The sequence below is a fragment of the Heptranchias perlo genome, chromosome 4 (genome assembly GCF_035084215.1).
Source record: "Heptranchias perlo isolate sHepPer1 chromosome 4, sHepPer1.hap1, whole genome shotgun sequence".
Lineage (NCBI taxonomy): Eukaryota > Metazoa > Chordata > Chondrichthyes > Hexanchiformes > Hexanchidae > Heptranchias > Heptranchias perlo.
Genome location: NC_090328.1, coordinates 118,839,786 through 118,855,015, shown reverse-complemented (window position 1 = coordinate 118,855,015; position 15,230 = coordinate 118,839,786). Strand labels below are relative to the sequence as shown.

The 15,230-nt window shown below is 45.4% G+C and overlaps 1 protein-coding gene across 1 annotated transcript; it reads right to left on the bottom strand.

Moving 5' to 3' along the window:
• Positions 1-8,367: 8,367 nt before the first annotated feature.
• On the bottom strand, positions 8,368-9,780 carry LOC137320589 (transmembrane protein 215-like). The gene has a single exon (XM_067982271.1). The coding sequence runs from the start codon at positions 9,539-9,541 to the stop codon at positions 8,918-8,920; it is 624 nt and encodes a 207-aa protein (XP_067838372.1). The 5' UTR covers positions 9,542-9,780; the 3' UTR covers positions 8,368-8,917.
• Between the last annotated feature and the right edge of the window lie 5,450 nt (positions 9,781-15,230).

Below are 15,230 nucleotides of genomic sequence, written 5' to 3'. Positions count from 1 at the left end.
TGGGTCAAGACACTCACTGAAACTGTCATTCTTTTTCTCTGCAAAAAACATATTAAAAGGGCTAACCGCCTGACTCAAGCAGGCACTCTGGCCGCCCAGCGGTAGACTTGGGGGAAGATTGTGTCAGTTACAGCAACGACAGGAACAGGGCAATAAGTCACTCCCTATGATTTTCATTGCCCGATCGTCCAGTTTTGCCAGGCGGAAGGCCTCAAAATCTTCTCCAAGGAAGTTATGCTAAATCTTCATAAATCACTCGAGTATTGTGTTCAATTTTGGGCACCACACTTTAGGAAGGATGTCAAGGCCTCAGAGAGGGTGCAGAAGAGATTTACTAGAATGGTATCAGGGATGAGTGAGTTCAGTTATGTGGAGAGACTGGAGAAGCTGGGATTGTTTTCCTTAGAGCAGAGAAGGTTAAGGGGAGATTTGATAGAGGTGTTCAAAATCATGAAGGGTTTTGATAGAGTAAATAAGGAGAAACTGTTTCCACTGGCAGAAGGGTTGGTAACCAAAGGATACAGATTTAATGTGATCGGCAAAAGAGCCAGAGGGGAGATGCGGAAACATTTTTATGCAGCGAGTTGCTATGGGGAAGAGCAGGGGAGTGGGACTAATTGGATAGCTCTTTCTGTGCTACCATCAGTAACTTAAGTAAGTCTTATCTATAAATAATAATACTTGCATTTATGTAATAACTTGCATTTATATAGTCTCTGACTGTCGGAGAGGATGATTTATCCCTGGGACTTTCGAGGTCGGTTGGGCCTGAGATGACTCACTTGCAAATTCTCATTTCTTCCTTCTCGGAATTGCCAAACATCTACTCAGTATCTATTCCTGACGGCACAGCTAAGAGGAGAAACTCACTGGAGATCGTTTTCACCTTGGGCAGTAAACCAACTATAATTGCCCGCCCATAATAGAATCCGCCTGGTTTTAATTTCCATTGATTTCAAGGAAAGTGAAAATTTGGTCTGGTTCTATAACGAGCGGGCGATCTGCTCTGTCAGTTTGTCTCCTATGCAGCGAAGGTAAAAATTAGCTCCACTGCGTGGGTGAAAAACCATGTCCAGACAATCAAGGCACATGTCACAACGCCAATGCATTGCCCCACTCATCCAACACATTAACATCTAATGGGCATTATACATAAGCAAAAAATTGCCTTTCCTCACCTTTCTTTGTGATATTTTTCATGCTCATCAGGGTAAGTGATACTAACGCTCGAGTACAGAATATTTTTTTTACTTTCTGTACCTGCAGTAAGTTGCCCCAGGCCAGTAGTGCAGGACCAGAGACTTAATAAGGCTCACTCTACCCTTCTATCCTGTACCTGATGTGGATACTAAAGTCCATGTTTTACGATTACTACACACTATTTTTGTGTGTAAGGTCAGCATAACCTATATGAAAAGGGGATGGGGAGGCATGGTGCTAGATCTCCGCCCATTTAATGTATCACATGCATTTCTGGTGAGCGTTTATTAGGCACCGAAAGCAGCTGTCTGAACCCAACATATTAAAGCTGAAATAAAAACAGAAAATGCTGGAAACGCTCAGCAGGTCAGGCAGCATCTGGAGAGGGAAACAGAGTTAACGTTTCAGGACAATGACCTTTCATCAGAACTGGAAGATGTTAGAGATTTAACAGTTTATAAGTAAGAAGAGTCAGGGAAAATGGGGAGTGGGGGGGGGGGTAAGAGGGAGAACAAAGGGTATGTGATAGGGTGGAGGGCAGAAGTGATTAAATGACAAAAGGGATGATGGTGCAAGATGGTAATAGGATAATGAAGAAACAAACGATGGGTCCAGAGGAGCTGTAAATGGCAACAGCACTTGTTGTCCGAGAAAATAGGAGCAGTGGTTATGATCTGAAGTTATTGAAATCAATGTTGAGTCCGGAAGGTTGTAAAGTGCCTAAACAAAAGACGAGGTGCTGTTGAGCTTCATTGGAACAGTTTAGGAGGTCGAGGACAGAGAGGATGTGAGATGGAGAATTAAAGTGACATTAATGCTGGCCTGATTTACGTCATTCGACATCCACGCAATTTTCCGACACTTGAGACGCCTAACACTGATCTATCCGCCCGCATAATAAGGCCGTGCCAGGGACTGATCCGTGCATGGATGTCATGATGCCTTCATCTTATGGCAGTTCATATTCCCAACATTGTTCGACTCAGGCAGACTCCTGGGTGATCAAGGCTATCTTCTGGAGCCCTGGTTCACGTCACTCTGCAGTATTCCAGGACCCCATGATCACAGGTGTAATGAGGTGCGAACATCCACCCGAGTAATCACCAAGCACATGCTGAAGCAGTGTTTCAGGTATTTCTTGGATGTTCATCAGTAAAGCCAAGCTGAGCTTTCAAAGAGGGGTCAACACTCATTCTAGAACCTCTGTGGCAACAATCTGAGCATCCATGGGAGTAGCACTGACTGCTCTTAGGGCCTCTGGCATAGAAAGCTCCACTCATAGGGTTGCCAACCCTCCAGGAATGTCCCGGAGTCTCCATGAATTAAATATTAATCTCCTGGACACTGCTGTGAGCAAACCCAGGAGAAAAATCAAAGAGCTTTTTTTTCCCATTTTCTTTGAACACTTTTGCTTATTAGTTATAGAAATATTGGAGATGGGGAAAAAAGGCTGTTTGACTGGGCGAGGCGGTTGGAGGCAGAAGGTCATGATGAAGCCTCCAGGAATACGTCCAACCAGAGTTGGCAACCCCATCCACACTAGATGTCCCTGGAGTTGCTGCACGCTCCACAGCTGACTGCAGAGTTGTAAAACCGTCGTGCTAAAGACCCAATCAGAAACTAGGGGTCTTCTGCTCCCCAAAAGTGACATGCCCCACCTTGACGAGTGCAAACTGTTGCCTCCCTCGCCAAACAAAAAAAATGAACAAAACTGGCTAAGATATTTATGGAATTTTAATAATAAATTAGATACTGAAATTGTACAATCTTATTTTTAATTTACATTTAACAAAAATAAGACAATTCACTCCTAAAGACAACGTGCTCATTTTGAGAACATAATACAGTAACATTTCTAACTATCTAGTGCCCTACCACACATTTACTATCTGCATTGCCATAGTGCTCGAAATCTACTTGCAGATGATTACCAAGTAGTCATGATCTATTTTACAGGAAAGATTTTCAACTAGATGTTATTTTGAGGAATTGTCCTGCACGGGGAGTGGGGGGGGGGGGGGGGTGAAATTATCAACAAATAGCACCCAAAAAAAATTTAAACAGCAAGACTTTTAAACAAAGATATCAATATACTCCTTTCCTTTTAAAACCAAGATATGCCATTATCTAATATTTGATTTGTAGTGATAAACGTCAGCTAAGTTGGCAAAATAAAGTCATTCAGCGGCTGTTTGTGACTGTAAGGTATCAGCCGCGGTTCAGCGGGTAGCACTCTTGCCTCTGTGTCAGAAGGTCGGTAGGTTCAAATCCCACTCCAGAGACTTACGTATAATCCAGGCTGATCCTCAATACTGCAGTATTGAGGGAGTGCTGCACTGTCGGAGGGGCCGTCTTTCAGATGAGACGTCAAACTGAGGCTCTGACTGCCCTCTCAGGTGGATATAAAAGATCCCATGGTACTATTTCGAAGAACAGCAGGGGGGAGTTCTCTCTAGTGTCCTGGGCAATGTTTATCTTTGAACGAACATCACGAAAAACAGATTATCTGGTCATTATCACAGTGCTATTGGTGGGAGCTTGCTGTGTGCAAATTGGCTGCACATGTCCTACATTACAACAGTGACTTCCCTTCAAAAGTACTTCATTGGCTGTAAAGCATTTTGGGATGTCCTAAGGTCATGAAAGATGCTATATAAATGCAAGTCTTTCTTTATAAACCCAGGGTAATTATGGACCATTTCTAATGAATATTAGTTTTCCACCAAAAATGGACTGAATGTTGAGTTCCAGTGAACATAATCTTTTCGGTTCCAAAAATCAAATTAATTCCAAACCGATTGGATCCCAAAGCCACCTGATCCCCCTATCCAGCAGATTTAATTGTTCCAACTCAAAAATCATCCCATCTCTTCTGGCCATTTTGAGCATCAATCAGAAATAACATGGAGAAAAATATGTATTTTAGATCTCTAAAAAAAAACTTGGCATGCAACATCTTAGCAGATGCGCAGAGATTTTTTATTTAAAAAAATATTTTCCTAATTTTGTTTTACCTCAAGGCAGGATGGGAGCGTCTGAGGAGGTGAGGGGCTGCTGTGTGATTCTACTTGTTCAGTCTTTTCAGAATAAATTAGAGTTGCCAACCCTCCAGGATTGCCCTGGAGTCTCCAGGAATTAAAGATTAATCTCCTGGACACTGCTGCGAGCAAACACCCCCGAGAAAAATCATCGGGGCGTTAAGAAAAATTGTATGGTTTTTTAAAACAAATTTCTTTGAACACTTCTTGATTTTAGTTATAAAAATATTGGAGATGGGAAATAAAAGGCTGTTTGAGAGGGCGGGGCGGTCGGAGGCGGGATGTCATGTGAGGAAACCTCCAGAATACATCCAGAGTTGGCAACCTTCGTATAAATGGACCACTTTGACCAACACTGGTTATTACCTCAGAGCTGCATTCCAAATGTGGCCCAGACCATCAAGTGAGGTATCTGGGGGAGCTGAGGATGTGCGTGCCTAACCACATCCCAGGCTCACCCACTTACCACAACAAGGGATGGGCAATATGAATTCCCTGCCATATTTCCCTCTGTACTCAAAGGAGGAGGAACATGAAGCTTCTTTGGGATCACCGACCATAGCGCATATTACCCTAAATTATTTTTCTATTGTCAGACCCCGACAACATCCTGGCTGCAGTGCTGAAGACTTGTGCTCCAGAACTAGCTGTGCCTCTAGCCAAGCTGTTCCAGTACAGCTACAACACTGGCATCTACCCGACAATGTGGAAAATTGCCCAGGTATGACCTGTCCACAAAAAGCAGGACAAATCCAATCCGGCCAATTACCGCCCCATCAGTCTGCTCTCAATCATCAGCAAAGTGATGGAAGGTGTCGTCGACAGTGCTATCAAGCGGCACTTACTCACCAATAACCTGCTCACCAATGCTCAGTTTGGGTTCCGCCAGGACCAATTGGCTCCAGACCTCATTACAGCCTTGGTCCAAACAAACATGGACAAAAGAACTGAATTCCAGAGGTGAGGTGAGAGTGACTGCCCTTGACATCAAGGCAGCAGTTGACCGAGTGTGGCACCAAGGAGCCCAAGTAAAATTGAAGTCAATGGGAATCAGGGGGAAAACTCTCCAGTGGCTGGAGTCATACCTAGCACAAAGGAAGATGGTAGTGGTTGTTGGAGGCCAATCATCTCAGCCCCAGGACATTGCTGCAGGAGTTCCTCAGGGCAGTATCCTAGGCCCAACCATCTTCAGCTGCTTCGTCAATGACCTTCCCTCCATCATAAGGTCAGAAATGGTGATGTTCGCTGATGATTGCACAGTGTTCAGTTCCATTCGCAACTCCTCAGATAATGAAGCAGTCCGTGCCTGCATGAATCAAGACCTGGGCAACATCCAGGCTTGGGCTGATAAGTGGCAAATAACATTCGCGCCAGATAAGTGCCAGGCAATGACCCTCTCCAACAAAAGAGAGTCTAACCACTCCCCTTGACATTCAACGGCATTACCATCACCAAATCCCCCACCATCAACATCCTGGGGGTCACCATTGACCAGAAACTTAACTGGACCAGCCATATAAATACTGTGGCTACAAGAGCAGGTCAGAGGCTGGGTATTCTGCGGCGAGTGACTCACCTCCTGACTCCCCAAAGCCTTTCCACCATCTACAAGGCACAAGTCAGGAGTGTGATGGAATACTCTCCACTTATCTGGATGAGTGCAGCTCCAACAACACTCAAGAAGCTCGACACCATCCAGCACAAAGCAACCCGCTTGACTGGCACCCCATCCACCACCCTAAACATTCACTCCCTTCACCACCGGCGCACCGTGGCTGCAGTGTGTACCATCCACAGGACACACTGCAGCAACTCGCCAAGGCTTCTTCGACAGCACCTCCCAAACACGCAACCTCTACCACCTAGAAGCACAAGGGCAGCAGGCACATGGGAACATCACCACCTGCACGTTCCCCTCCACGTCACACACCATCCCGACTTGGAAATATATCGTCGTTTCTTCATCGTCGCTGGGTCAAAATCCTGGAACTCCCTTCCTAACAGCACTGTGGGAGAACCGTCACCACACGGACTGCAGCAGTTCAAGAAGGCGGCTCATCACCACCTTCTCAAGGGCAATTAGGAATGGGCAATAAATGCTGGCCTCGCCTGCGATGCCCACATCCCATGAACGAATAAAAAACTTGTATTTCTATGCTTAAGCAAAATAACATCAGAGCATAGTTTTAATTTGGGGGGAGGGGGAAAGCTTTAATTAGGCCAAAATTATGCTTCCACAGTTGCAGTATCTATTTTTCTTGCTCATTTGTCAGTAAAACCTATTCATAATCATGCATTTTTATATCATTCTCAGCCTGTTGTCTTGTACCAAACAACTGCCAATTCCAATCCACTTCTATATAATTTGCATTGAGTTCTAATAGAGTTTCGCACCTCAGTTTGTCACTCCTAATTACTATTTAACGTGCAGACACAACTGCATTTCTCCACACCTAGCATGGGTGAGACATGTTCTCTTTAATTGTAGGAATAGCTCTATGATACATTAACAAGGGGAAAGATTTGCAGGGCTATAGGGAAAGAGCAGGGGAAGTGGGACTAATCGGATAGCTCTTTCAAAGAGCCGGCACAAGCATGATGGGCTGAATGGCCTCCTTCTGTGCTGTATTATTCTATAACACGGAGATAATCCAGACCAAAATCCCTTCTCATTCGGGTTTGCACCTTTTGCTAAAGTCTGCTTTTTCTCACAGTTTTATTTGGCCTCTCTCTGTGGCCCATCATTCGTTCTAGCACTTGAAGCAAAATGGATGCGATACGAGAGAGCGCGAGAGAACGAACGAGGGCACTGCAGGTGCATTTCAGTGCTATAATTTCAATAGTTATTTCACCTTGAACATGTTAAAAAAGTTATTTTTATTTTCTTTGAATGATTTACTTAAAGTTTCAATTGTTAAATCTGGTTCAGGATGTCTAACATTAATCTTAAATAAAATAGCCAGACGGTACTTTGAGGGGAGGGACAGACAACGGGCCAGAATTTGCTGTAACGGGACATCTAACTGCGTCTGCCGTTAGTTAGACTGGCCTCTGCACCCTTCAGCTCAAAAATTTTTGCCCACAAAGTTGCTGAAAGTGCGAGCTGATAACGGGGCAGCGAGGGAAAGAGGGCATTTGGGACCTGAGTGAACAGGGCAAGTAACTGGGTATCTCCTTAAACAATGAGATTGATGGATTGGGAAATAAATCTGAGAAGGAGGGTGAATTAAAGAGGGTGAATTCAATGTCAAATCAGGTACTAAAGAGAAATAAAAAGAGAGGGAAAGACAGGTTGTGAGAGAGAGACAAAAAGGAAAATTAAGAAAACAAAATGTAAAATTTAAAATTTGACATTTTTTAAAATCTTCCCAAAATTTTCAAAACCTGAAGGAATGAGACTCCACACTTGTAATAGCTAATTTTCGGTACCTGGGATTGATTGGCAGTCATCAACACTTATCATGTCGTTAAAAGGGTCCCTACACTTGTAATGTCTAGATTTTCTGGGCACGTTTAATGGGAAAATACAGCAAGTTCCTGAAAAAAAGGGAGGCTAAGAGCGAGATGCTGCTTTCGCAAAGCTAACGGTGGAGCAGCGCAACTCAGACAGCAATGTTTGGAGATCCGCGTTTAACCGCGCATCTGCTCCTCGCCTGAAGTTGCTGTACCATTTACCCATAAATAAGGACGAGCTCCATTTGCCTCACCATTATTTTGACAGCAAATTCTGGCCCAACATTTGCACTGACCATTTCTATTGACTAAATGCAGATTAACGTTTCTCCCATTACACATCCCCCTCCTTCCCCGCACCTCATCCCCCCCATAGCAAATCTGTTGTTGAAATAAACACACTCCGTTTAAAGGGGAAGTGTCATCAATAAAAAGTGTTTGGCAAGCTTTTTTAAAACTTGTTTACGAAAACACACGACCGAGTGATATAAACCACCCCGAAATATATTATTGTGCGTGATATTGTGACAAACACAATAACTGGCCCTCCCTACCCAAACAACAATAATTTTAGCCACTCCCCCCCCCCCCACTTAAGTTTCCCTTTAAATGAAAAATCGAGTAAAAGTGAAAAAAGGTTCACTCTAGTCACAAACTGAAACCCTTCAGCTGCCCGACCAAGATCTCCAGCAATAAACAAACTGTCCATAGAGAGAGAGAAAAACTACATCAAATAGGTAAATAAAAAATTGAATGTTATTTATGGTTTGGGTCATTATAAACTGCAACCTCAATGCGGATTTACAAAAACTTCGCTCCTTCTAACATACTTCAGGCAAACTTTCCTGTAAAAATGTAACGAGTACAAATCAGGCTTTAGTCTAAAATCTAGGCACGGGTGGGGAATAAAAGGATAAGTTAAAACACATTTAATCGCTGCAGAGAAATGCAAAGGTTAAGATTCTACTGAACAAACTTTGCACATTATCTTAACACTTAAAAGCCAATTGCCCTAGTGCCACCTTTAATATAATCCACAATACACGCCCTTTTTTCCCCCTTCTCTAATTGCTACAACCCAAAATCCAGGTCTCCGTTTGTCGATAAAACCACCCAACGGTGAAGGCTAAGCTTTGGAACTTGGTTAAGAGGAGTTGCTATTCGGCTGTGGCGGCTGCACTTTGGGTTCAAGTTTGCACCATTTCTCCAACATCTCGGAGCTCGCTTCACACTATTGTCTCGTAGTCCCAGCAAAGTCTAACGTGCCGGGCTTCTCCCGGGCTGGGGTAACAGCAGTAATACCTGCTGTAGACCATACTGTCCCTGGGAGAGTAGACCACACTGTCCCGGGTAGAGTAGACGCTGGTGTAGAAGGCACTGTCCCGGTTGGAGCAGAGCCGGTCGAACACGCAGTAGTTGAAGGCGCCGGACGGATAGTAGCTCTCCAGGTATCTCCTGGCCGCTTCTTGGTCGCTCTTCCTGATCAGGCTCTTGGAGTCCACGGCGAACCCCTCGTTCTCGACCTCGGGAGTCTGGGTCCTGGTGCTGACCTTGGACACGTCCTGGCAGCTCCCCCCGTCGCTCTGGTCGCCCAGGAGCTGGTCCTCGGCATCTCCTTTGGTGGTGCGACAGCAGCGGGCCGGCCACTTGGAGCATCCGTCCGTCTTCTTGGCCAAGAGGATAGCAGCCAAGCCTGGCAAGAAGATGGCAGGTCCGATGGCAATGAGAGGAATGTCTCCCAGAGTCTCCCCCCTCACTCCAGACACCGTGAACATAAAACCAAACACCAGGAAGACGCTAACCAGAGCCACCACTAGCCCGGTCCTAGGGTTGATGTTGTCAGGTCTCATTATGAAGTACCAGGTTGGCAATTAACTATCCAAGTGGCTTAAATCTTTGTCACCGAATTTGGTGGGATAGACCGTCCTTTTCTGTTTGTTTCCCCTCCCAATTTCCCCCCTCTTTTTTTTCTTCTCTCTGGTAAGAGGCGGTGGGTAAAGGAGATGTACCCTCTGGGCTCCGGCTTTGGGCAGCCTTGGTATCCCGTCTGATGATCTGAAAGTTTGTCAGTGATACTGAGCAGACAGACTTGTCTCTTCAGCCTCGTTAGACTATGAGAGGTGGTGGGGAAATAAAAAGACCAGAAACTCGAGAAGAGTCAAGAGTAATTGGAAACCCTTCCCATATTTGCTGGGGCACCAGAGAGCCCGGTGGCTGTGTGTTCTCTCTGATAGTTAAGGAAGAAAGTGTTCATCAGCAGGAAACTGTAGCAGGATCAAATTTTCATCCAGCTCGCCTTAATCGTGTCTTTTCACATTTAACTTTGCATAAACACCCAGAACTGCACAGGTACCATTCATGGAACACTATGTGGTGTCTGTACTTTACCTAGCTGGAGGTGGCCAATTGTCATAGTTTTTAATTGATTCCGATGTGTGGGCCATATATGGAGACGTTGTTCATTTTTTCCATTGTCTTGAGTGTCACCGTTAATAGCCAACATTTACGTACTAACGTTCGCCTGTTTATAAGTTGATTGTATTTATTGAGTGAGAGCTCTCTCCACTCTATGCTTTTTCACTGTCTCTGAATTATATTACAAATACATGCACATTTATCCGACCAGGTTAATCATAAGGGCACTAAATGATCATCAAGTGAAGGCAATGTCATTTGTGTAACAAGTACCAACACTTGCCTCACAGGTTGCGTGTAGGGTTATTCACAACATTTTATCACCTTGCTGTTACAGTCTAGAAAGAGCAACTAAGTTTTTTTTTGTGTTTTTTTTAAGATAATAGTAATGAATGATGCACATTCCCTCGTGGAAAGCGATTCCGCAACTTTTCAAATGCAGAATCCAACGCACAAGGTGCCGAAGTATTTAGTCTTTCTCCCGCTTTTAGGTGCTTCCTCAACTCGGTTTTGGCTTCTCCCGGGTTGAGGAATGCGAGTAAGTATCTCGGCAAAGGAACTTCCCTGATATTCTAAACACTTCCGTTATGAAAACCCACCCAGGGACAAGCGACCGGCATCGGTTGCACTCCTATATATAGTACATGGAAGAAGAACTCTTGATATTTCTCAGCTGTCGATCTGGAGTTGGAGGTGTCTCCCAAGTGTTGTTTTTCAGCAGGTGACAATAACAACATCAACTCCCATTGATATAGCACCTTTGATGTAGTAAAACTTCACAGGAGCGATTATCAAACAAAATTTGACATGGGGCCACATAAGGAGATATTAGGACAGGTGACCAAAAACTTGATCAAAGAGGTAGGTTTTAAGGAGAGTCTTAAAGGAGGAGAGACAGAGAAGTTTAGGGAAGGAATTCCAAAGCTTGGGGCCTAGGCAGCTGAAGGCATGGCCGCCAATGGTGGAGTGATGAAAATCGGGGATGCACAAGAGGCCGGAATTGGAGGAGCACAGAGATCTCGGAGGGTTTTAGGGCTGGAGGAGGTTACAGAGATAGGGAGGGGTGAGGCCATGGAGGGATTTGAAAACAAGGATGAGTTCAATAGGATGTTGGAGGTGTCCAGCAAACTTCAGGACCTGGGATTACCATGTGAGCATCATCTGAAGGCTTTATTGAAATGACATGAACCTCTTGACTTGTTTAGGGTTCAGAAGTAGGTTGTTGTGCTGTGTGTGAGGTTAAACCTCTTAAAACACATGGACCCTGCCTTCCAATGTGCTGTTTTAAATTTGTGTATTATTATTGATGCTACAATGAGCACATGCGGGGTGGAAGAGCAGTAATATTGGGGAGTGTAAAGTGGCACCCAATTCACTCAGGAAGTGGCTTGTGAGAGTTACAATGCTGAAGATATTCAATAGACTTGTTAAAGTCTATTGAATGAGGAGTGTAGAAGAGCATGCCAGGAGCAGCACCAGGCATACCTAAAAATGAGGTGCCAACCTGGTGAAGCTACAACTCAGGACTACATGCATGCTAAACAGCGGAAGCAACATGCTATAGACAGAGCTAAGCGATTCCACAACCAACGGATCAGATCAAAGCTCTGCAGTCCTGCCACATCCAGTCATGAATGGTGGTGGACAATTAAACAACTAACGGGAGGAGGAGGCTCTGCAAACATCCCCATCCTCAATGATGGCGGAGTCCAGCACGTGAGTGCAAAAGACAAGGCTGAAGCGTTTGCAACCATCTTCAGCCAGAAGTGCCGAGTGGATGATCCATCTCGGCCTCCTCCCGATATCCCCACCATCACAGAAGCCAGTCTTCGGCCAATTTGATTCACTCCACGTGATATCAAGAAACGGCTGAGTGCACTGGATACAGCAAAGGCTATGGGCCCCAACAACATCCCAGCTGCAGTGCTGAAGACTTGTGCTCCAGAACTAGCTGTGCCTCTAGCCAAGCTGTTCCAGTACAGTTACAACACTGGCAGCTACCCGACAATGAGGAAAATTGCCCAGGTATGTCCTGTCCACAAAAAGCAGGACAAATCCAATCCGGACAATTGCCGCCCCATCAGTCTACTCTCAATCATCAGCAAAGAGATGGAAAGTGTCGTCGACAGTGCTATCAAGTGGCACTTACTCACCAATAACCTGCTCACCGATGCTCAGTTTGGGTTCCGCCAGGACCACTCGGCTCCAGACCTCATTACAGCCTTGGTCCAAACATGGACAAAAGAGCTGAATTCCAGAGGTGAGGTGAGAGTGACTGCCCTTGACATCAAGGCAGCATTTGACCGAGTGTGGCACCAAGGAGCCCTAGTAAAATTGAAGTCAATGGGAATCAGGGGGAAAACTCTCCAGTGGCTGGAGTCATACCTAGCGCAAAGGAAGATGGTAGTGGTTGTTGGAGGCCAATCATCTCAGCCCCAGGACATTGCTGCAGGAGTTCCTCAGGGCAGTGTCCTAGGCCCAACCATCTTCAGCTGCTTCATCAATGACCTTCCCTCCATCATAAGGTCAGAAATGGGGATGTTTGCTGATGACTGCACAGTGTTCAGTTCCATTCGCAACCCCTCAGATAATGAAGCAGTCCGAGCCCGCCTGCAGCAAGACCTGGACAACATCCAGGCTTGGGCTCATAAGTGGCAAGTAACATTCGCGCCAGATAAGTGCCAGGCAATGACCATCTCCAACAAGAGAGAGTCTAACCACCTCCCCTTGACATTCAACGGTATTACCATCGCTGAATCCCCCACCATCAACATCCTGGGGGTCACCATTGACCAGAAACTTAACTGGACCAGCCATATAAATACTGTGGCTATGATAGCAGGTCAGAGGCTGGGTATTCTGCGGCGAGTGACTCACCTCCTGACTCCCCAAAGCCTTTCCACCATCTACAAGGCACAAGTCAGGAGTGTGATGGAATACTCTCCACTTATCTGGATGAGTGCAGCTCCAACAACACTCAAGAAGCTCGACACCATCCAAGATAAAGCAGCCCGCTTGATTGGCACCCCATCCGCCACCCTAAACATTCACTCCCTTCACCACCGGCGCACTGTGGCTGCAGTGTGTACCATCCACAGGATGCACTGCAGCAACTCGTCAATGCTTCTTCGACAGCACCTCCCAAACCCGCGACCTCTACCACCTGGAAGGACAAGAGCAGCAGGCACATGGGAACAACACCACCTGCACGTTCCCCTCCAAGTCACACACCATCCCGACTTGGAAATATATTGTCGTTCCTTCATTGTCGCTGGGTCAAAATCCTGGAACTCCCTTCCTAACAGCACTGTGGGAGAACCGTCACCACACAGACTGCAGCGGTTCAAGAAGGCGGCTCGCAACCACTTTCTCGAGGGCAATTAGGGATGGGCAATAAATGCTGGCCTCGCCAGCGACGCCCACATCCCGTGAACGAATAAAAAAAAAAATTATTGCCCAGGGTAATAAGGTAGTTAAATGCAAACTACACCATACAGCTTATGTGGAATAGGCCTGCATAGGCCAGAAATCAGGTGGGGATCTATTTTATTACTGTACCTAGTTTCTCTCTAGCCTCCAGTAATCAGCTTAAAGTTAGAACAGCTTCAGTTAAATGCTCGGTTACATGTTAATACAATGAAAATGCATGTCTCACTGCAATTGCACAGTGTTTTCAGCTCTCTTCATATAAAACACGATGTGGAGATGCCGGTGATGGACTGGGGTTGACAATTGTAAACAATTTTACAACACCAAGTTATAGTCCAGCAATTTTATTTTAAATTCACAAGCTTTCGGAGATTTTCTCCTTCCTCAGGCAAATGTTTCAAGATCTCCTTGAAGCCTACGCATTTATACATATTGAACAATAAAACATGGTGTTTACAGACTGCCCCTGCAACTGCCCGTTGCCAAGGCAATCACCGTGTTCAGACAGAGAGGTGTTACCTGCAGAACCTCCGAATACACATTCAACAAAAAAACAAACAGGGAAAAAAAAACAGAGAAAAAAAAACACAGAGAGAGGCAGAAACATCCGGAAGGCAGAGAGAGCCAGCAAATGACCCATTATATTAAAAACAGATAACATTTGTTCGCTGGTGGGGTAACGTGTAGCGTGACATGAACCCAAGATCCCGGTTGAGGCCGTCCTCATGGGTGCGGAACTTGGCTATCAATTTCTGCTCGACAATTTTGCGTTGTCGTGTGTCTCGAAGGCCGCCTTGGAGTACGCTTACCCGAAGGTCGGTGGATGAATGTCCATGACTGCTGAAGTGTTCCCCGACTGGGAGGGTTCCCTCCCAGTCGGGGAACACTTCAGCAGTCATGGACATTCATCCACCGACCTTCGGGTAAGCGTACTCCAAGGCGGCCTTCGAGACACACGACAACGCAAAATTGTCGAGCAGAAATTGATAGCCAAGTTCCGCACCCATGAGGACGGCCTCAACCGGGATCTTGGGTTCATGTCACGCTACACGTTACCCCACCAGCGAACAAATGTTATCTGTTTTTAATATAATGGGTCATTTGCTGGCTCTCTCTGCCTTCCGGATGTTTCTGCCTCTCTCTGTGTTTTTTTTTCTCTGTTTTTTTTTCCCTGTTTGTTTTTTTGTTGAATGTGTATTCGGAGGTTCTGCAGGTAACACCTCTCTGTCTGAACACGGTGATTGCCTTGGCAACGGGCAGTTGCAGGGGCAGTCTGTAAACACCATGTTTTATTGTTCAATATGTATAAATGCGTAGGCTTCAAGGAGATCTTGAAACATTTGCCTGAGGAAGGAGAAAATCTCCGAAAGCTTGTGAATTTAAAATAAAATTGCTGGACTATAACTTGGTGTTGTAAAATTGTTTACATATAAAACACGTGATACAAGTCAGTGACTTTGTGCCTTTTGATTGCTACAATTTGAAGAATTGTTTTGGGCGTTCCTCTGTGATTTTGGAGGAGGAAGAAAAGGATGTAAGGAAGGATGTGAGCTCTACCAGCAGGGAGGAAAACAACAGCAATATCATGGGAACACCATCACCTCCAAGTTCCCCACTGAATCATGCACTGTCCTGAATTGGACCTGTGTACTGCCTTTCCTTCATCGTTGCTGGGTCAAACTCCTGCAATTCTCT

Coding starts and splice junctions, on each gene's coding strand:
- LOC137320589 (XM_067982271.1), bottom strand. CDS start 9,541: ATGAGACCTGACAACATCAACCCTAGGACCGGGCTAGTGGTGGCTCTG.